The 22,494-nt window shown below is 45.7% G+C and overlaps 1 protein-coding gene across 21 annotated transcripts in view; it reads right to left on the reverse strand.

The window, feature by feature from the left end:
• The window catches only part of PTK2 (protein tyrosine kinase 2), a 549,666-nt gene that overhangs the window by 382,695 nt on the left and 144,477 nt on the right, over positions 1-22,494 (reverse strand). For 2 of the 21 annotated variants that reach the window (XM_077493394.1, XM_077493388.1), the window contains exon 1: positions 15,035-15,414. The exons of 16 other annotated variants lie outside the window; for them this stretch is intronic. In XM_077493394.1, the coding sequence (XP_077349520.1) occupies positions 15,035-15,137 (103 nt within the window). In that variant the 5' untranslated portion in view covers positions 15,138-15,414. Of the gene's footprint in view, positions 1-15,034; positions 15,415-22,494 lie in introns of those variants that run through there. 3 more of the 21 variants (XM_077493407.1, XM_077493405.1, XM_077493410.1) reach the window with 2 other exon arrangements.

The following is a 22,494-nucleotide window of genomic DNA, read 5'->3' on the forward strand; positions in this document are numbered from 1 at the left end:
GTCAGCGGTGACATGTCCGCTGACATCCGACCCGCTCCGGAAAAGTGTAACGGAGGAAAAAGCTATTTTTCCATCCGTCTGCGGATCGGATCGGGTGACGACGCGCACTGCGGTCCGTCGTCATTCGATCTCCCATAGGGGAGCGCGGCGCTGTGACAGGTCCGTCCCTGCGCAGTGTGCAGAGACGGACCTGTCATCTCCCTGCTCAGCGGGAATCGACGGAGTGGTCCCCGCTGAGCAAACGGATATCCACGGGGCGGATCAGAACTGATCCGCCCCGTGTGAAAGGACCCTAACAGTGTAAATTTACTGCCCCCTCAAAATAACTCAACACACAGCCATTAACGTCTAAATCGCTGGCAACAAAAGTCAGAACACCCCTAAGTGAAAATGTCCAAATTGGACCCAATTAGCCATTTTTCCTCCCCCCCGTGTCATGTGACTCGTTAGTGTTACAAGGTCTCAGGTGTGAATGGGGAGCAGGTGTGTTAAATTTGGTGTTATCGCTCTCGCTCTCTCATACTGGTCACTGAAAGTTCAACATGGAACCTCATGGCAAAGAACTCTCTGAGCATCTGAAAAAAAAGAATTGTAAGTGAAAATGTCCAAATTGGGCCTAAAGTGTCAATATTGTGTGGTCGCCATTATTTTACAGCACTGCAGGACCTCTTCCGCTGTCCCTGGAAGAAGCTGGAAATCACCTAAGTAGATTCCGTCTGGCCCCTGTGTGGGCAAGTTTGTATGCCAACCGCATTTTAAAAACACAGGTGGTCAGCCGTTCAGCGCGACACCATTCAAAGAATGCTTTCCATTTTCTCAATGAATGCAAAGCGTTCTCTTATTGGACGAAGTGGAGCAGTGGGGGTGGGGTGGTGACATCACACTGTGTTTAGAATATATCACTCAGCACGGTAGCTGGAAGTGGAGGATCCCTCCAGTAATTGTGCCTACTTCAGTCTTTTCCAGCTTCTAGTGACATCAACCAGGCACGGCATATACATAGTTTACATTGGTCCAAGGTGGGCCAATGTAACAATGTATTAATATACCATACTTGGAATTCCTCTTTAAAGCTGGTCCTTGGCTTGTACAGGTCTGCCACTTTTTATAGGCCAAGAGTATTTCTAATATAGGCAACACTGAACAGTACATTCGTAACTACGCCCTAATAAAAATGTGAGCCTGGTGACAAAAAGTTCTCATGAAGGTGAGGTGTAAACTGCTGTTCTTAGAAGAAACCCAATCCTGTCACCGGCCCCGTCTGTTCCCGGGAGGGGGCCTTAATGTCCAGGCCACATGGAGGAAGACAAGGCCGGCCTTATGCCTCGGGTTGTTCTCAGGGCTGTGTATCTACTGTGACCGGTAAATGAGCTTGAAGGAAAAAAAATAAAAATAAAGTGTACCCTCATGTACTCCATGTACAAGACAGATCAGACTCCACCACCCGAGTACACAGAGCACTAGGCACTTCGTACATCGCAGGTCAAGACCAAATCTGATCAGTACATTTGAAAGCAAACCTGTGCTTTACACATGCAGAGCAAAGCAACAAGCTTGCTTGAATCCCCTTCATCCCCCCCAACTGCAGATCTTAGTTTTCCTCCGCACTCCCACTACTCTGTTCAACACCAGGAGCCCCGAATAAAATACCCCCTCATTTCAGTTAGGAAGGAGCGTGCAACTCACTCCGTGTGACACTGCTGAGCTAAGAGAGTCTATAGTCGCGTGTAAAACTTATAGCTGAACTACAGGTATGGTTTTGTGTTGCATATTCCATGACCTGTGGGATCCCTGTGGTAATGGAGAATCACTGTAGTAGTCGTCACGGCCTTCTGGATCCCATGCCACCACCATCCTGCTTCGCCTTAATTGTGAAAAACGCAGGGCATTCTCTGACTGGCATCATTGGATAGTTCAAATCAAAAGACACAAATGTACAGAGCTGATCACAGCGGCTCTGTACCTTGTTGTTGGTGTAATGATCAGTCCCTCCCCTGTGTTGCAATTGCCCTCTGGGTCCCATGACCCCAGCATTCTGCTTCGCCCTAATTGTGAAAAACGCAGGAGATTCTCTGATTGATTTGAACTATCCAATGATGACAATCAGAGAATGCCCTGCATTTTTCACAATTAGACCCCTTTCACACTGGGGCATTTTTCAGGTGCTTTAGCGTTAAAAAAAAAAAAAAAAAGCGACTGTAAAGCGCTTGAAAGAAGCCTCATCTGCAATCCCAATGTGAAAGCCCAAGTGCTTTAAAAGAGCCCTTTCACACAACCAGCGCCCGAAAACCACCTTACCAGCGTTTTTCGAGCGATAGTGGGGTGCTTTTAACCCCTGCTATTGGCCAAATAAAGGGTTAAAAGCGCCCACAAAGCGCTGTTGCCAAAAGCGCTTTGCAGGCGCTTATCAGGCGTTTTGCAGGCGCTTCCCATTGATTTCAATGGGAAGGGGCGCTTTAGGAGAGGTGTATTCACGCCTTCAAAAGCGCTGCAAAGAAGCTGCTTGCAAGACTTTTTTTTTTTGACGCCCTGCCAGCGCAGCGCCTCAGTGTGAAAGCACACAGGCTTCCACATTGGGATTGCAGTTGCAGCTTCTTTCAAGCGCTTTACAGGCGTTTTTTTTTAAGCTAAAGCGCCTGAAATATGCCCCAGTGTGAAAGGGATCTCAGTGTGAAAGCACTAAGGCTTCCACATTAGGATTGCAGATGAGGCTTCTTTCAAGTGCTTTACGGGCGCTTTTTTTAAAGCTAAAGCTTTAGACCCCTTTCACACTGGGGCGTTTTTCAGATGCCTGAAAAATGCCCCAGTGTGAAAGGGGTCTAAAGGCGAAGCAAGATGGTGGTGGCATGGGACCCAGAAGGCCACTGCAATGCAGGGAGGGACTGATCTTTACAGCAACAAGGTACAGAGCCGCTGTAATCAGCTCTGTACATTGTGTCTTTGATTTGAAACTATCCCCAATGATTCCAAAAACAATGTACAGAGCTGATAACGGTGGCTCTTTACCTTGTAGTTGCTGTAATGATCAGTCAGCTCCCTGTGTTTACATCAGAGAGCTTTCACCTTCCTCTTACAATGGAGAAAGTGAGGATTTCTGAATGAAGAATCAGCAGCAGATTCACAGAGAAGGGTTGTAACGGCCTTTAAATCTCACATTTGTTTTATTTAACCCTCTCCTGAACATCTCTTCTCCATGCTCAAGGTGCTGTGTAACGTAACCTCATCACCTTCATTAACCTGCACATTAACCCCCTCATCTCCATTCTCTTGCTGTATGTGACCTGTACCATTTACCCCCAACCACCCCCCCCCCCGACCTTCTTCCACTGTGTACAACCTTTACATTCATTATGTGCCATCCTTAGTATACCAACCCCACACTCCAAGTTTTAACCACCTCAATAATCTGCTTTCCAAAATATTGTGGGGAAAAAAAAAAAAAAAAAAGAAGATCACCTTGGCATGTTTGGGGATTTGTACTGTCCATGCATATTTGATATGTTTTATAATGGGGAGCATGGGAGATACGTGCGCCCCCCCCCCCCCCCCAATGTTTTATAATAAAAAAAAAACATTGTTTAATAATATACCATTGAAAAACTATATAAAATTCATTTGAGTTGAATGTTGCATGATGGCGTAATTGTCAGCGAAACCATCGCAACACTGAAAGTCTAAATGTCCTGGCAATACATGTTTGTTATCTTAAAGCGGAGTTCCGCCGATTTTTTATTTTATTTTATTTTTTTTTAGAATGGTGTCGTTATTTTATTGGGGAGGGAAGGATCCTTTAAAAATAAATACTTTTACACCCTCACAAAAGCAAACAAAGCAGGGACTCAACAAACAGTAATGAAAAGGTCAATGTTAACTGTTTAAGCTCAAAACTCAACCAAGCTTTGGTATTTAAAAAGCATCTCAGGGACCGGTCCAGTATACAGGGACAGGTCACATGACTCAAACACAATTCTCCCCAAAAAAAAAGAATCTGAGTGCACCAAGGAGAGGAATTCCCCAGATAACAAGGCAGTGCAAAGTGCAGCAGCATCTAATCAGATTTCAGTTGATTAAAGTTAGATAACAGATGAATCCTGATGTACAATTCACGTTCTCGGTCACAACAACTGTTGACTTTTTCAACTTGCACAAATTAAAAAAAAAATAACCGCCATCTCAATGGACATATGAACATTTTTTCTATAAAATCTCTTTAAAAAAAAAAAAAATTATTATATATATATTATTTATATATATATATATATATATATATATATATATATATATATATATATATATATATATACACATACATACATATATTATACATATATATATATATATATATATATATACACACATATACATATACAGACACAGTATTTATCGGCGTATAACAAGCACCCCAAGTTTAGGGAAGTTTAAGGAAAAATTTTTTACATTTAAATGCCCATCAATGCAGCCTTGTCGGTTGTCCAATTTGCAGCCTGCACCGCCAAGATACAGGAGCCGGATGTCCTGTGTATCTCAGCAGCACTCAGTAGCTCCTGGCCATTCTCAGCCGCTTTCGGCCACTCACGTGCGACTGCGAAAGCCACCGAGAACGGCCAAAAGCCGCCGAAGGGCTCACAATCAGTGGGCGATCAGCGTATAACACGCACCCACGATTTCCCCTGAATTTAAGGGTAAAAAAGTGCGTGTTATATATATATAAATATCTTGTATTTATCAGTGTATGTGTGTATATATATATATATATATATATATATATATATAATATATATATATAATATATATATATATATATATATATATATATATATATATATATATATTTATTTTATTTTTTTTTCTTACCGACATGTAATGTGATTTTTTTATTCATGGCAATTATAAGCATATTCATTTTACAATTGTTGTTTTTCTTATAGTATAGAATACTTTATATGACACTTCTCAAAAAAATTTTTTAAAAATAAAAAAAATAAACTCCTGAAGAAGCTCCCAGAGGGAATCGCAGCAGTCATGGCGAGAGAAACAGGGGAGTGGATAGAAGCTTTGTGGGGTCGTCGGCTAAGAGGAGTATTTTGGAGACGTTGAGGCGGCAAGACTGGACAGTGATTGAACGTGGGGCAGAAAATGTGAGTTCGGAGTCAAGGATTACACCTAGCGCCCTGGCATGGCGGCAAGGGACTGATGCCACTGATTTTCAGGTTATGTTCTCAGCCTGAGCCAGAACTCCACTGCTGGACTACATAACACCACCTCCTCTCCTCATTTCTATTATAAGGGAGAGGTGTTCAGAGGAGAATTCAGGCAGGGCTGACACCATTACTAATCATTTCAGTGCAGGAGAGGCAGTACTGTCAGCTCACTACAAAAAGGTAGGCGCTGACTGTATTTCTGGAAGGGTCAACAGGTACAGTTCTGTAACTGAAGCATGTTTAAGTCCCAGTTCACATAATTGTGGTGCAGGAAACCGCATGCGATTCAGACAGATGTTGCAACGCATTCCTCAAGTGGCATGCGATTATCTGCCGTTGCGATTTGCGGCATTCCGTTTGTATGGCTCGATTCACACCGCAACCCGATCGAAAAGGTGCAAACACCTATTAGAATAAGAACGCATTGAGTGTTCACACACCCATGCAATCCGATTCAGGCATTCGCACTGTGCTTTGCAAAACCCTTTTTTTGGGGGTGTCGTTAACCGTCACCACAGCACCGAGTCCATACGGTGACCATACGGAGACACAGAGTCGCTGTGATCCTGCGTCAGTGTGAACCGGCACCAAAATGTATGCATTACAGAGATGTACTGATTTATTTTTAGTTTTTGCCCAGAAATTTGTCGTTTTAACCACAGTCCATCTTTAAGAAATCACTTTAATAAAGCAAACCTTCAACAGACAACAGGGGTTTATTTACGAAGGCAAATTCACTTTGCACTACAAGTGCACTGCAAGGAAAATAAAAATAAAAAAACAGCATTTTTGCTAGTACATGATTGGATGATAAAATCACAGAGCTTCCCCTTCATTTCAGATCTTCCCCTCAGATCTGAAGTGACTGCATTTGCAAGTGCACTTGTGGATTTGCCTTTAGTAAATAAACCCCATTGTCTCTGGAAAAAACTCAGTCTCAGGAGTGCGGTTTGTCCAAAAATCCTTTCCCATACCTACATGTGATCAACTTGTTGCAATGCCAGGAAGGTGCAACTCCCACATTGCTGACACCTGCAAACATTTCCACATTATCTGCTATTAAAATTAGATGTAAACCACAAGGGCCCATTTGCGTCTTTGCAGTGCACTGCATTAAGGCAGTCCATGGAAAATGAATGGACTTCCAATGCACCCTAATGTGCTGCTTTATAAAAAAAACAACAAAAAAAAAAAAAACACAACTTTTTTAAAGAATGGGGGGGGGGGGGGGGGGAAGGGGTGCGGCAACATAAATAAATAAATTGTCCTAGCGTGTTTGGGTGCCATTCTAAAATGAAGGTCACCGCAATGCATATTTTATGGAGCATAGTGACCCGCACATTACTACAATGCAGAACTGTAAACGAGCCCCATATGAATGAGGTTTAGTTCACTAAAGCATTGTGTATCCTAAACAAGTGACAATAATTGTTTGAAAAAAAATAAATCAATTTGTTTTACCGATTCTGCTTCAGAAAACAGCCGATCAGACCGACCTGTGTCTGATTGGCTGCATTGGTGACCAGAGGAGAGATTTGGGGTCTAATAGACCCCTGATCTCTCCATAAAGAGAGGACATTTCATGGCCCTATGCTGTTACAAGGGATGTTGTTCATCCCTTGTGACAGCAATAAAGTTAATCCAAAAAAAAAAAAAGTTTAGTATAAAAACAAAAAAATAATAAGGAACCCCTGTCCCCCCCCCCCTCCATGCTTACGCGCAAATGCGAACGCATACGTTACTCCCGCACGCATACGTAAACGGTGATCGCACCACACTGGAGGTATTGTTGTGAACATCGGCGTGAGAGCAATAATGACGCAACAACTGCGCGTATGCAGCTCGTTGTACTATCTAAAGAAGATTAGGAGCAGGCAATATTTTATTACATTACAGGCATATGAGAGATCTTATCAAAACTGGAGCAGCCAAAATCTAGAGCAGACGAGCATGGCAACCAATCGGCTACTATCTTTAAATTTTCAAATCATTTAACTTAACAACTTCAAAATGGATGCCTTTGATAAGGTCTCTTCTGAGAAATTAGAGAGCCTGCCTAATCACATTTATTTTTTTTCTGTTTAGTTCCACTTTAAGCCTAAGTTCACACTGCTGCGACTTACCATACCACTTACCACACAAAGTCACATGATAAGTCAAAACACATTCATTTCAAAAGGTGCCATCTTAATCAATGCAATCCGAGGTGCAGTGATGACAAAAAAACAAAAAATAAATAAATAAATAAAAATACAAAACAAAACACAAAATAAAACACTACTTTTCTGCAACTATAGTGTGACTTGAGTGCCATAGACTGCCATGTTAAATCAAAAAAGTCGCAAGGAAGTTGCACAACTTTGGGGTTGCAGCAGCATGAATAGCTTGTTCACGCTCGTTTTGTTTTCTTAAGGGATCCTCATTTAGATCACTCTTTGGAGAGCATTTGACAGGCAGTGAGGAGGTTTCGCATGGGCTTTGTCCTCTTTGAACCCCCCCACACTAGCGAGCTTCAACCCTCATTGCATTGCACGGGGTTGGGCAGTGCTTTCAAAGTGACCCCATTCACTTGAATGGATCTCAGTCGGCGGGTGCTACGGCCACTGAAAGTGATAGGGGGCAGAATTGCTGCCGTGGCACAGTGTACACGCCCCTCATCACTGCTGCTAAAGGTGGAGCAGTAAAAAACAAAAAAAAATAAAATACAGCTCAACTGCAGGGCTTTACTGCCCATCGTCCGCTAACACTTAACTAGCCCTAAACCTTATATGGGATTTTAGAGAATATGCTTACATATACGGTACTATAAATATGTGGCCTAATATGCTTTCTTTTTACACATTTACCATACCTGAGATCCAATAATCATCACCATCGAAGCATCTGGGACACAACCCAGTTACCTCATTCCCTCCTCATTACATATTTATTTTCACTCAAACTGGCATACCCACACTTACATCTACATTCAAATATACATTAGAATGCTAGCGTTAAATTGCTGTAAATTATAAATGACTGGAAGGATATTATTACACATTAATGTTATGGCGAGGAGGAGGAGGAGGAGGGAATACTCTATGTTAAAGCACAATGATGGACTGTGTGGTATTAAGGTGAGAGTACATCCCATAATCTTCCTGCTCGCCCAGCAACATCAGCATTTACATCCTCATTTCAAATCCCATTTTAATTAAATTTGCTCCTTTAATCTGAAAGCAGGTGGTGACCTAAAATTCCGAGGAACGTTAAAGATTGTCAGAGGCGAGACAGCAGTCCTTGGCCCTATATGTGTGTATGGGATGTAATCCCCTCTAATGAGCATCAAAAATTAGAAATCCTGGCTTACAACCAGGCTACCGACTCTATACAATGCCGTGACTAGTCTGTATACAATAGCTAATATAATAAAATTATACCCTCATATTAATATATATATATATATATATATATATATATATATAAAAATTCTCAAATGGCGGGTCTACTATGTGATATTCTAAATTAGCGAAGGATGGAGCCTGGTGGGCTAATGAATTTTTATGCAATTTGGATTTTCTCAAAAGAGCTACCCGGTAAACATTTCCAATACCCATCTTTGTGTGTTCCAGCTCTTCTTTAACATTCTCCATAATATAAAATACAGAAGCCGTGGTGGGAACCCCTCATAATGGGCACAGCAAGAGTGCAGAGCCGGGGAAACACTGGGCAAGGATGATGGCGGCTCTTCATATTAGGCACAGCAGGTGTATAGAGTCGGGAACTCAGGGATGGTGGACACTACTCATAATGGGCACAGCAGCTGCAGAGACCTGGGAACTCAGCACAGGGATGGTGGGAGCCCCTCATAATGGGCACAGCAGGTGCAGAGACCTGGGAACTCAGCAAAGGGATGGTGGGAGCCCCTCATAATGGGCACAGCAGGTGCAGAGACCTGGGAACTCAGCAAAGGGATGGTGGGCACCACTCAATGGGCACAGCAGGTGTAGAGACCTGGGAACTCAGCACAGGGATGGTGGGCACCACTCATAATGGGCACAGCAGGTGCAGAGACCTGGGAACTCAGCAAAGGGATGGTGGGCACCACTCAATGGGCACAGCAGGTGTAGAGACCTGGGAACTCAGCACAGGGATGGTGGGCACCACCCATAATGGGCACAGCAGGTATACAAACACAAGAGCTCATGACAGGGATGGTGAGAACCCTTCATAATGGGCACAGCAGGTGTACGGACCCTGGAACTCAGCACAGGGATGGTAGGACCCCCTCATAATGGGTATAGGAGGTGTACGGACTCTGGAACTCCAGCAACCTGAGATCTCACCAATAGTCCATGAGAAGTAGGGGAGAATGTTGAGTTGGTTTAATGCTCCAGCATCCAATGAAAAACTAAATATTAGTTAATTCTATGAAGAAATTGGCACTAAAATGCTTAAAATAAACCGGCCTCTGAAACCTAACACGCCTTTTCTGCTGACTACGCTGGCGATCTCTGCTGTAGCAAAGGCAAATCGCCCATTCCCCTTGCTGCAGTCAGCAGCTCCCTCCGCCAGCCCTTGTGCCACTACAGGACACAGCAGCGAAAAAAGGGGCCAGCAGATCAAACCACTAAGTGCAGCTGGGGGGGGGGGGGGGGGGACAGGAATCCAACACTGCTAAAATTATTGGTTTCTGGAGATTCTTCGGCGGGCGATTTCTCTTCCCTACAGCAGAGACTGGCCAAAAAAAAAAAAAAAAAGGTAAGTTCTGTCCTTAGGCAGTTATATTTTAGGCACAAGTTTAAAAACAATAGCAGATTTAAAAATAGCAATGCGCACGTTGTGTGGGTTTATGTTATGACAAAACTTAATTCCTGGTAACTATTAACCAAAATAAAGAATATCACTAATATTTTTTTTTTTTTTTCTGGTGCTCCAACAAAGAATACTATAAAATAGTAAATAATTCCCAGGAGAGAAGAACTCCTTGTGTTACCAGGCTCCAATAATAAAAACAGGCGTGCTTTCATACTTCATAATATGAAGACCTCATGAGGTCACAAAACAGGTGTCAAATAATGAAACGGAATCCGAATCTATAGAAATATGGGAACGGATACTGCTGACTTGAAAACGTACGTTCTTATAAGTTCATCCTCCCCATCCATGCATCATAACCCAGCGAGTCATCCAGCATGCAACCGGTGAAGTGTGAAATCTGCACGCTTGTTCCAGATCTGCGACCGGTCGTGACAGTGAAGTGACTGCAAAGGATGCAACTTTAAACAAACAAGGGCGGAGCTACACACTCGTGCTATGGTGCTTTCCTGGGAGGAATGGAGGCCGCCATCCTTTTATTATCCAAGGCGCTTTAAAGTCTGGAAATATGTAAGTGCAATACGCTATTAATGAATATGAACCGAGTGAGGTTTTAAATTGGGTAGCATTTTTCTATTTGGGATTATTGCCATTGACTGGACAATTTGAGGGAAGAGGATTGGAGTCATTGTGTGATTGATCTGGGTTTGTTTTTTCCCACCTAACTCCCCATCAGTGACCAGTGCTGGGGATCAAAACGTCTAGCCTGCTTGACCCTTCATAATAAAAGGGTCCAGGCTCTATGGCAAGGGTCCATTCTAAAGGGTCCAGGCTCTATGGTAAGAGTCCATTCTAAAGGGTCCAGGCTCTATGGTAAGAGTCCATACCCAATTGGGATGGTCGGTTTATTCACTCGGTGGAGGGATCCGGATTTGTCTTGTTCACTTGAGTGTCACCAATTTAGACATATGGAATCCATGGTCTGAGAGACCACTGCTAAATTTGGACCTTTTTTTTTTTTTTTACGTGTTTTGTTTTTAGCGCAATACATTTAGGCCGGGTTCACACCGCTGCGGCAGCGAGAACCGGATGTGATTCGCACCGCACTGCAGTGCAAATCACATCCGATCTCTGTGCGATGCGAGTTCAGCCATACAGATAGTATGGCTGAATTCGGATCGTACCCGCCGCAAACTCGCACGGGACCCTTTTTTTGGTCCGCAGCAGAATCGGATCGCATGGGTGCTCACACCATGCGATCCGATTCCTGTCCGAGTTTGCAGATCGCACTGCGATATGCGAACTGATCTGGGGGTGTCATTAACATTTCACTGACACTCCCAGCAGTCCGCATAGGGCAATGTGAACTGCCGGCGGGAGGCATGCGATGCGGGAAAACGCTGCGTATTCGCGGCGTTCCCGCATCGCTCCGGTGTGAACCCAGCCTTAGGGCTAGTTTACACCAGATGCAGTTCTGTGCGCTTTTTTCCTGCACTAAAAATGCATGCACAGTGTTTTCCATGTATTCCAATAGCTCTAGTTCACACCAGTGAAGTCAGTTTCAGGTGCAGAAACTGACTGCACTGGTGTGAACTAGAGCCATTGGAATACATTGGAAAACACAGTGCTTGCATTTTTAGGGCCAGTTCACCCCACAAAAATGCACACCGTTACGTTCCGGATCAGTTTTTTTCTTACAGTTCACACCACATGCAGTTCCAGTGCGTTTTTGATACAACTTGCTAGGTTCCATTACATTTCTGTGCAGAATAAAATGCAGCACGCTTTACTTTTTTCTGCACTGGAAATTGACTGCACTGGTGTGAACTTGAGCTATTGGAATACAAGGAAAACACTGTGTATGCATTTTTAGAGCAGAAAAAAAGCACACGGAACTGCATCTGGTGTGAACCGGCCCTAACAATGCATGCATGGTGTTTTCCATGTATTCCAATGGCTCTAAATCACACCATGCAGTCAGTTTCCGGTGAAGGGGGAAAAAAAAAAAAAAAAGAGCGTTCTGCATTTTTTCTTCACAGAACTGTACTGGAACCTAGCAAACTGTATCAAAAATGCACTGGAACTGCATGTGGTATGAATAGTAAGTAAAAAATGATGTAGAACGTATCCGGAGTGCATTTTTGTGGTGTGAACTAGCCCTAAAAAAAAAAATGAATGCACCGTGTTTCCCATGTATTCCAATGGCTCTAGTTCACACCAGTGCAGTCCATTCCGGTCAGTTTCCGCTGCAGAAACTGAGTGCATTGGTGTGAACTAGAGCTATTGGAATACACGGAAAACACCGTGGATCGGAACTGCATTTGGTGTGAACTGGCCCTTATTGAATATAACTTTAAAAACAAGTCAGCAACTGCATAATTGTATTCAGCCAGGAGAAGCTCTAAAAAACAGTGACCACATCCACTCCTGTCCAGCCACAAACAAGCTATGACTGCATCACAGACTCTGGTCTGGCCGCACCTGGAGTATGCCGTCCAGTTCTGGACACCAGTCCTCAGGAAGGATGTACTGGAAATGGAGCGAGTTCAAAGAAGGGCAACAAAACTAATAAAGGGTCAGGAGGATATTAGTTATGAGGAAAGGTTGTGAGCACTGAACTTATTCTCTCTGGAGAAGAGATGCTTGAGAAGGGAAATGATTTCAATATACAAATACCGTACTGGTGACCCCACAATAGGGAGAAAACTTTTTCGTGGAAGGAAGTTTAATAAAACACGTGGCCACTCAAAATTAGAAGAAAAAAAGGTTTAAACTTAAAGCGGAACTTGCGCTTTAAGCGCTCCTCGCCCCCTTTATATGCCACATTTGTAATTTTTTTTGGGGGGGGGGGGGGGATGGGGGCTTCATTAGGAGGGGGACTTCCTGTCCCACTTCCTCCTTCCGCCCAGGGACCGCCAAGGCAACGCCTCCTTTTGCGATAGGTGTCCCCTCCCTCTAGGCGATCTCCTGGGACACGTGACAGGTCCCCGGAGACCACTCGTCCACTCCGGGAGCTCAGCGCGACTCACGCATGAGCCTTGCGTACCCGGCCGTGAAGCCGAAAGATGTCACGGCTGGGTGCCCAGAGTGGCAATGGAGGCGCCGGCGGAGAGGAGGGGGAGAGGAGCGACACCCGTTCGGCCACATCGCTGGACCATGGAACAGGTAAGCGACTGTTTATTAAAAGTCAGCAACTACACTTTTTGTAGCTGCTGACTTTTAATAAACATAAAAAGCCTGGAACTCCCCTTTAAACTACGTAGAGGGTTCTTTACTGTAAGAGCAACAAGGATGTGGAATTCCCTTCCACAGGCGGTGGTCTCAGCGAGGGGCATCGATCGTTTCAAGAAACTATTAGATAAGCACCTGAACGACCGCAACATACAGGGATATACAATGTAATACTGACATTTAATCACACACATGGGTTGGACTTGATGGACGTGTGTCTTTTTTCAACCTCACCTACTATGTAAAGCTGGCCATACATCATACAATTTTATTATCCAGTTTGCTTTAGATTTACCTTCAGCTTTGAAGTGCAAGAGTCGAAAGATCAAACAAAAGTGTTTAGGTTTGACCTCCTATTTACTGTATTTATTGGCGTATAACACTCACCTTTTCACCAGGAAAATGGGGTGCAAATAGCGTGTGCGTGTTATACGCCAATACTTCAATTTTAGCTGCCTTATTTAAAATGTAAAAGTTTTTTCCTGAAACTTCCCTCTTAAAATGAATGTGCGTGTTATACGCCGATAAACACGGTATATGGTTTTGGTAAATCTAAAAAGGAAAAGTCGTACAAGAAAATTGTATAATGTATGGCCACAGCCTTTTTTTCTGTTCCATCAACTACAGCTCGTTTAACCCATTAATGTCCGCTCAGTCAACTACTACAAGCCTATGTAACCCTTTCCTGTCTCCTTAAATTAAGAAACTGACAATAGTGCTGGGGGATTCTGACCCTTGAGGGTCAAGTTGAGTTTAGCCTGGGTATTTTTTATTTTTATTTTTTTAACTCACCGACCAAATATTATATTTTAGAGGAATTGATAACTACAAACATTATTATTATTATTATACACACACATTCTTATTATTCAAGATTTAGTGCCAACAGTTTGTGCAGCGCTTTACAAACAGAAAAGGGGGTCAGTACAATTACAGCACAGTGCAATAATGAAGGAATAGGAGGGTCTTGCTCACAAAGCTTACAATCATTACATGTTTCGTTTCATACTACATGTCAGACCCGGACGCAAAGCTCACACAGTCCCTGGTATAAGCAGTGGCCCCCCCAAGTCCCAGAGCAGTGCAAAATACCCCAGGGGGGGAGCTGCGGGATGCAATGACAGCGAATTCACATGTCCCATTACATGGCTGACAGATCACAGCACAATAAATTGCAGCTTTCCAATATCTCAAACAACGTACAATCCCGACGACTCTCCCTTCCTTTGTTACCCTTTTTTATTTCTTCCTTTTCAATTTTATTATTTTTTTTTTTTTTTTAATGAACACTTTGATAATACAACAACGGGTTGAAACCATGCAAGACCCCCAAAGAAGCAGGACCCCCTTTCTAGAACAAAAGCCGTAACCAATCCTGTGGGCTGCTCAGATTGCAGGTCACCAACACAGATACTATAAAAACGGGTTAAACGCAAGGCATCCTTTAATGACAACCTGTGCCGGAAAGGTAGCGATTAACCCTCGACGGGCGAAAACCGCTAAGCAGACCGAGCGCAGGCATTAAAAAGAAAATAAAAAACAAAAACATCAGCGCCTAAACTGGAGGAGGTTTATAACCCGATCAAATCTTTTGCCTTTTCAGCAAAAATTGTCAGAAGCTCGCTGCGGGTCCCCGCTGCCTTTCCTTACACGCTGCAGGTGCGAGAAAAATCGCGCTAAAGGTTCGCAGCGGACGGCGTTAACTCGTCTAAAAAAAAAAGGAGAAAAAAAAAAAAAAGAAGGAGCATGTCGATGAAATCTGTAGACGCACACAGACTGTAATTACTGTCTGGAAAGAGGAGTACCTTTAGCCCAGCATATCGGAAAGGGACTGCAGCCGCTCTTCTCCATATAGATGACAGCACCTGTCTTTTCTGGGCCCAGACGGCCTGCCAGTTCCAACAACATACACACAGCGGAGGGGGGAATGTCAATCCAGCACCCAGCATACGATATCCCACTTCAGTGCTCGGGGGTTGGTAGGAGCTCCGGACGGACTGGGAACCTCCACTGCATTGCTGCCCTGGTTGTGTATGCAGGAAGGGTGCCGGTCAGGATCCGGCACAGACATGAAGGCTACCTTGCCAATTGCACAATCCGCTCATGCCTCAGCGCTGGCTTGGGAAGGTAGCATGCTTGTTCCTGAATGCAGCCAGAGTAACGTGACTGTGTGTGCCTGGGATTGCTGCTTCCATTCAGTCAGGGGAGAGGGAGAGGGGAGGAGGGCGGCGGGGAAGGAGGGGAGGAGGAGTGTGCAGAGTATTTGCATACACCTTGTTAATATGCTAATCTCAATCCACCCTGCAGCCTTTTCTGTTTACCACACAACAAACCTGCCTCAGATTACTTGCCACAGCAGTCCAGAGCCTGCGTTATAAGGGACCTGGCCACCAGAACCTGCCTGATAAGGGACCCAGAGCCTGCATTATAAGAGACCTGGCCACCAGAACCTGCATTATAATGGACCTGGCCACCAGAACCTGCGTTATAAGGGATCCCCAGCATGCATTATAAGGGACCCGGCCACCAGAACCTGCATTATAAGGGACCCCCAGCCTGCATTATAAGGGACCCGGCCACCAGAACCTGCATTATAAGAGATCTGGCCACCAGAACCTGCATTATAAGGGACCCCGAGGCTGCATTATAAGAGACCTGGCCACCAGAGCCTGCCTGATAAGGGACCCAGAGCCTGCATTATAAGAGACCTGGCCACCAGAACCTGCCTGATAAGGGACCCAGAGCCTGCATTATAAGAGACCTGGCCACCAGAACCTGCCTGATAAGGGACCCAGAGCCTGCATTATAAGAGACCTGGCCACCAGAACCTGCATTATAATGGACCTGGACACCAGAACCTGCGTTATAAGGGATCCCCAGCCTGCATTATAAGGGACCTGGCCACCAGAACCTGCATTATAAGAGATCTGGCCACCAGAACCTGCATTATAAAGGGACCTGGCCACCAGAACCTGCATTATAATGGACCTGGCCACCAGAACCTGCATTATAAGGGACCCCCAGCCTGCATTATAAGGGACCTGGCCACCAGAACCTGCATTATAAGGGACCTGGCCACCAGAACCTGCATTATAAGAGATCTGGCCACCAGAACCTGCATTATAAGGGACCCCGAGGTTGCATTATAAGAGACCTGGCCACCAGAACCAGCATAAGGGACCCCCAGCCTGCATTATAAGGGACCTGGCCACCAGAACCTGCATAAGGGACCCCCAGCCTGCATTATAAGGGACCTGGCCACCAGAACCTGCATTATAAGAGACCTGGCCACCAGAACCTGCATTATAAGAGACCTGGCCACCAGAACCTGCATTATAAGGGACCCCGAGGCTGCATTATAAGAGACCTGGCCACCAGAACCAGCATCATGGACCCCCAGCCTGCATTATAAGGGACCTGGCCACCAGAACCTGCATAAGGGACCCCCAGCCTGCATTATAAAGGGACCTGGCCACCAGAACCTGCATAAGGGACCCCCAGCCTGCATTATAAGGGACCTGGCCACCAGAACCTGCATTATAAGGGACCTGGCCACCAGAACCTGCATAAGGGACCCCCAGCCTGCATTTTAAGGGACCCGGCCACCAGAACCTGCATAAGGGACCCCCAGCCTGCATTTTAAGGGACCCGGCCACCAGAACCTGCATTATAAGGGACCCGGCCACCAGAACCTGCATTATAAGGGACCCGGCCATTGGAGCCTGCATTATAAGGGACCCGGCCACTGGCTGTGCAGGGGAAGAGGCAGACAATGTACGGAAATACTACTACAGAGACACACAGTCATTGATAAGTCACCAACTACTCAGACGCTGTGCTGTCATCATGAAGTGCAACATTTCTACTTCCAGGGAGATCTCACTACAAAAATACAAAAGTATCCATTTTTTTTATATACACAGTATCCACTCCATATACGCAGCAGATTATAAACAAAATACACTACATTCTCAAAAGTATTGGGACGTTTGTCTTTACACGCATATGAACTTTAACCACCTCAATACCAGACACTTACACTTTTTATCAATTTTCTTCACACAAATAGAGATTTCATTTGGTGGTATTTAAGCACCACTTTGTTTTTTTATATATATATTTTTTTTTTTTACAAAATAAACGAAAAAAAAAAATTTTTTGAAGGAAAAAAATAATTCCTAGTTTCTGTTATAATTTTTTATCTTTTTTTTTTTTTTTACACAAATGTAGCTTTCTTTTGGTGGTATTTAATCACTGCTGTTTTGTTTTATTTTGTACAAAAAAAAAAAAAAGATAATTTTTGGAAGGAAAAAAAAAAAAAAAAAAAAGTTTAGTTTGTCAGTAAATTTTGTAAACAAGTTATTTTTCTCCTCCACTGATGTGCACTGACTAGGCGCCACTGATAGGCTGCAATGATGGGCACTGATGAGGTGGCACTTATGGGCACAGAATAGGTGGCACAGATGAGGAGACCCCAATGTGCCGCACTTATGGGCACTGATAGGCGGAACGGGTGGGCAGCACTGATGGGAAGCACTGATGGGTACTGACTGTGGGCACCGATTGCTGGCACCATTGTAATCAGGGCACTGATGATCAGAGCCCTGATTACATGTGTACATGTCTCCTGCGGGGAGAAGCAGCTGATCAGCTCTCCTCGCCACACTCTCTCTGTCAGTGTGAGGCGAGGAGCGCCGGTTACCGGCATCTCCGTGTTTACATGTGATTGGACACAGCCGATCACACGGGTAAAGAGCTGCGGCTCTTTACAGGGATCGGGGGTCGCACTGCGTCCTAGCGTCACAGCGCGGCAGCGTTCGCCGTGCGTCCCAGAACGAGCTGCCCGCCCATTTGGCGATGGACGGACGGCGGCAAGTGGTTAATGACATCCCAGTCTTAGACGCCCATACACACTACATTTTCTGCAGATTTTTGTCTTCACATTTACCAAAACCGCATAATATGAGCTCAAACATTAAGAGTTTCAATATGTATGCAATCAGACAGACCCTTCGCTACATGATTTTGTAGTAAATCTGAAGACAAAAATGCAGAAAATCTAATAGTGTGTATGGGGGTCTTAAGCTGGATACACACTATACAATTTTCTGTAGATTTTTCCCTTCAGATTTACCAAAACCATATAACCATATAACCAAAACCATATAATATGAGGTCAAACCTTAGAAGTTTCAATTTGCATGGTAAATCTGACAACAAAAGTTGTATAGTGTGTATGGGGTTTTAGTCCGTAGGGTTCAATATAGAGACGGCCCACCCTTTGCAGCTATAACAGCTTCAACTCTTCTGGGAAGGCTGTCCACAAGGTTTAGGCGTGTCAGCACCTTACGGGGTAAAAGGACCACGCAAAGCCGCAGATGGACTGCGGTGGCAAGAAAGCGCCCTGAGGCGATTCAGTTCGCATAGGTAGCGCTATACAAGTCACTCACTCACTAGGAGTGTGTCTATGGGAATGTTTGACCATTCTTCTAGAAGGGCATTCGTGAGGTGAGGCACTGATGTCGAACGAGAAGGCCTGTCTCGCAGTCTCTGCTCTAATTCATCCCAAAGGTGTTCTATCTGGTTAAGGTCAGGACTCTGTGCGGGCCAGTCAAGTTCCTCCACCCCAAACTCGCTCATCCATGTTTATTTATGGACCTTGCTTTGTGCACTGGTCCACATCATTAGGGGTTGTTTTTCAGGGGTTGGACTTGGTCCCTTAGTTCCAGTGAAGGGAACTCTTAAGGCGTCAGCATACCAAGATATTATGGACAATTTCATGTTTCTAACTTTGTGGGAACAGTTTGGGGATGGCTCCTTCCTGTTCCAACATGACTGCCCACCAGTAGACATAGCAAGGTCCATAAAGACATGGATGAGCGAGTTTGGGTTGGAGGAACTTGATTGGCCTTCACATTAGAGTGGAGACTGCGAGCCAGGCCTTCTCATCCAACATCAGTGCCTGACCTTACAAATGTGCTTCTGGAAGAATGGTCAAACATTCCCATAGACACACTCCTAAACCTTGTGGACGGCCTTCCCAGAAGAGTTGAAACCGTTATAGCTGCAAAAGGCCGGGCCAACTCAATATTGAACCCTACAGACTAATGTTGCACACACACGACCGGACTTTCCATCGGAATGAACTCTGATGGATTTTTCAACGGCGTTTCGATGGCACTGACTTGCCTACACACGATCACACCAAAGTCCGATTGTTTAACGCGACGACGTACGATGGGACTAGAAAAACGGAAGTTCAATAGCCAGTAGACAATAGCTGCCCTTGCGTCGTCGTTGGTCTGTCTGACCTGCACGCAGACGAGCGGTTTTCTCAATAGGAACTGATTCCGGCGGAAAGATTTGAAACGTTAAATTTCTAAAGTCCTTCAGATTTTTCGACAGAAAAGGTCAGATGAAGCCCACACAGGATCAAATTGTCCGGCGGATTCATTCTGTTGCTGTCCAGTCGTGTGTACACGGCATTAGACTGCGATGCCATTAAAGCTCATGTGCGTGTAAAGACAAGCGTCCCTATACTTTTTGCAACATAGTGTATCCAACCAGGTAAATAAAGAAAAAAAAAGAAAAAAACTGACCCGATTTCCCTATCCACACATTGAGGTAGATGCAGGAATCCTCCTCACTGTTGGGCTCCCCTGCAGTCAGAATACACAGATCAGCACTGCAGCAGCTTGGCTGCATGCACCGAGAGTGAGAATTTACCAACAAGCTGTTTTAAAGAGAAGACAATCGATAGATCGATTTCTCATGAACAGGAAGGGGTTATACATGGACTGAAATTCGCTCGGTACCTGCTGAATTTTCGATCCATGTATGGCCAGCCTAACAATTCATTCAAATAGTATAAAATCCGGCTGGCCCTTGCACCACCGAATTGATGGTAGATAAACCCCTGTAATAAACTTTTCCCGGACAGCAAAGTCTGTTAAAGGAAGTGGGGAAATTGCCGATCTACTGGGAAGATCAACAGGTAATAAAATAATGCTACAGCTGAACTCAGAAAAAGAAAAACTGCTGCTGAGCAAGCTGCCAATTCGGAATCTGGGTGGATCACAACAATAAAGTTGGGTTGCCTCCAGAGTCTGGAGAGGCCGAGTGACGACAGCCGACAGCGGACTTTAGCCCGCTGTCAAATGAAGCCGCACTTCGTTCTGCCTCCTGTGACCCACAGGAGAAGTAGAGCCAAAAAAGAGGGTTGGCCCTACTTGTTCTTTAAGTGATAAGAGGAGCGCATCAGGGTTTTGAGATGGGAAAGGTGTTAGGTTAGGATCTGAGATGTAAAAGCTTTGGAGTTTTCAGCCAGCCATACATGGATCGATAATTCCGCCGGTTCAGCAAGGACTTGGGGTCGACCGATTATCGGGGGCCGATAATGATTCTTTAAAAAAAAAAAAAATTAATATCGGTCACATACTTACCGATATTAGTCTCCGCTGCCGCGGCGGCCATTTTTTGGGGCCCACTATGTCATCAGCCTGGGTAAAAGCCAGGACTCCGAAGGTTTTGCACTGCAGGCCCGCGCACTGGGCCTGCAAACATTCTGACAGTCCTGGCTTCTTCTACCTGGATAGGGCAGAGGCCGCCACCTCCCTTGCCTTGGACATCGCACACGCCAAGGAACGGCTGGACCAGAGAGGACATGCCAGCCACCCACCCACAGCAGGGTGTCAGCCAGCCACCCACCCACCCACAGCAGGGTGTCAGCCAGCCACCCACCCACCCACAGCAGGGTGTCAGCCAGCCACCCACCCACCCACAGCAGGGTGCCAGCCAGTCACCCACCCACAGCAGGGTGCCAGCCAGCCACCCACAGCAGGGTGCCAGCCAGCCACCCACAGCAGGGTGCCAGCCAGCCACCCACCCACAGCAGGGTGCCAGCCAGCCACCCACCCACAGCAGGGGGCCAACCAGCCACCCACCCACCCACAGCAGGGTGCCAGCCAGCCACCCACCCACAGCAGGGTGCCAGCCAGTCACCCACCCACCCACAGCAGGGTGCCAGCCAGTCACCCACCCACAGCAGGGTGCCAGCCAGTCACCCACCCACAGCAGGGTGCCAGCCAGTCAGCCACCAAAAGCAGGGTGCCAGCCAGTCACCCACCAAAAGCAGGGTGCCAGCCAGTCACCCACCAAAAGCAGGGTGCCACTTTAAAATGTACAGAATATCGACACCGTACTGCGCATGCGCAGCGCTTGCGCAGTACGGAGCAGAAGAAGCTTCGGAAAATCTCCGAAGATGAACAGCGCCTGCGTCGTGAGTCGAGGTGGTAGCCCCACCATCCAAGCGGTCATAGGGCTGGCAAAATTAGAGGGCCACTCGCCACGCTTCGGGCTCAGCCTCGCTGCGCTGGGCTTTTTTTATTCCAACTCTATGTCCACTTGGAGGGTGGGGCTAGAACCTGGACTGACGGTGCAGGCGCCGTTCATCTTCGGCTATTTTCGGAATCCGCATGCGCAGTACACAGCGGACACTATCCGATGGGGGACTCTATATGATAGGACTCCGGCAACACAAATTGTGTTCTACCAGCGGGGAAGAAACTCCGCTGCCAGAATACAAAAGCAATGTGGGAGGGACTCCCCCCATCAACACTAACCGTGTTGATGGGGAAATCGAGCAGTTGCCTTTTCTTCCACCTGTGGTGGAAGGAAAGAAAACTGCATAATCTGTGGCCTGCCTTAGAGTTGGGTTACAAGGGAGAAGAGGGGGTTTTTGTTCATGTTCCCCCCTCCCCCCCCTTGTAAAAAGACACAACCAGTGCCAGTTCGTTGTGCTCAATGCCAATGTACAGACATGCAACAGTGTCAGAAGCGTTTGGGGAGTGCAATACTCTACCTTGGCATACAAGTACCTATTCTTTCTTGCTTCCGTCTGCTGTGTCAATAAATACCAACACAAATAAAGCAATCTGCCAGCAGATTAAACACCTCGGGAGCTCACAATGCAAGGAGGCTAAAAACCCCCCAATCGTCTTTTCACTGAGAACACAGCACCATCGAGCAGACAAAGGAGCGCGGCGCGGTACGATCACATCACCACACATCTCTGTGCTGGACAGAGCAGATAATGTCACGCTCGGTGAGCGATGGCCGCTAGATGTAACCAGTGAGCGGAGATACAGCGGCTCTACCCTACAACCATTCTCCTACAATCCCACACAGCAAATAACCACATCAGTCATCCTCTGGTAGAAGCCAACTTCTGTTCCCAGCAAATAAAGAGCATCCAGTGATTGCAGAT

The sequence above is a fragment of the Lithobates pipiens genome, unplaced genomic scaffold (genome assembly GCF_037356315.1).
Source record: "Lithobates pipiens isolate NorthernLeopardFrog02 unplaced genomic scaffold, aLitPip1_a1.2 Scaffold_19, whole genome shotgun sequence".
NCBI lineage: Eukaryota > Metazoa > Chordata > Amphibia > Anura > Ranidae > Lithobates > Lithobates pipiens.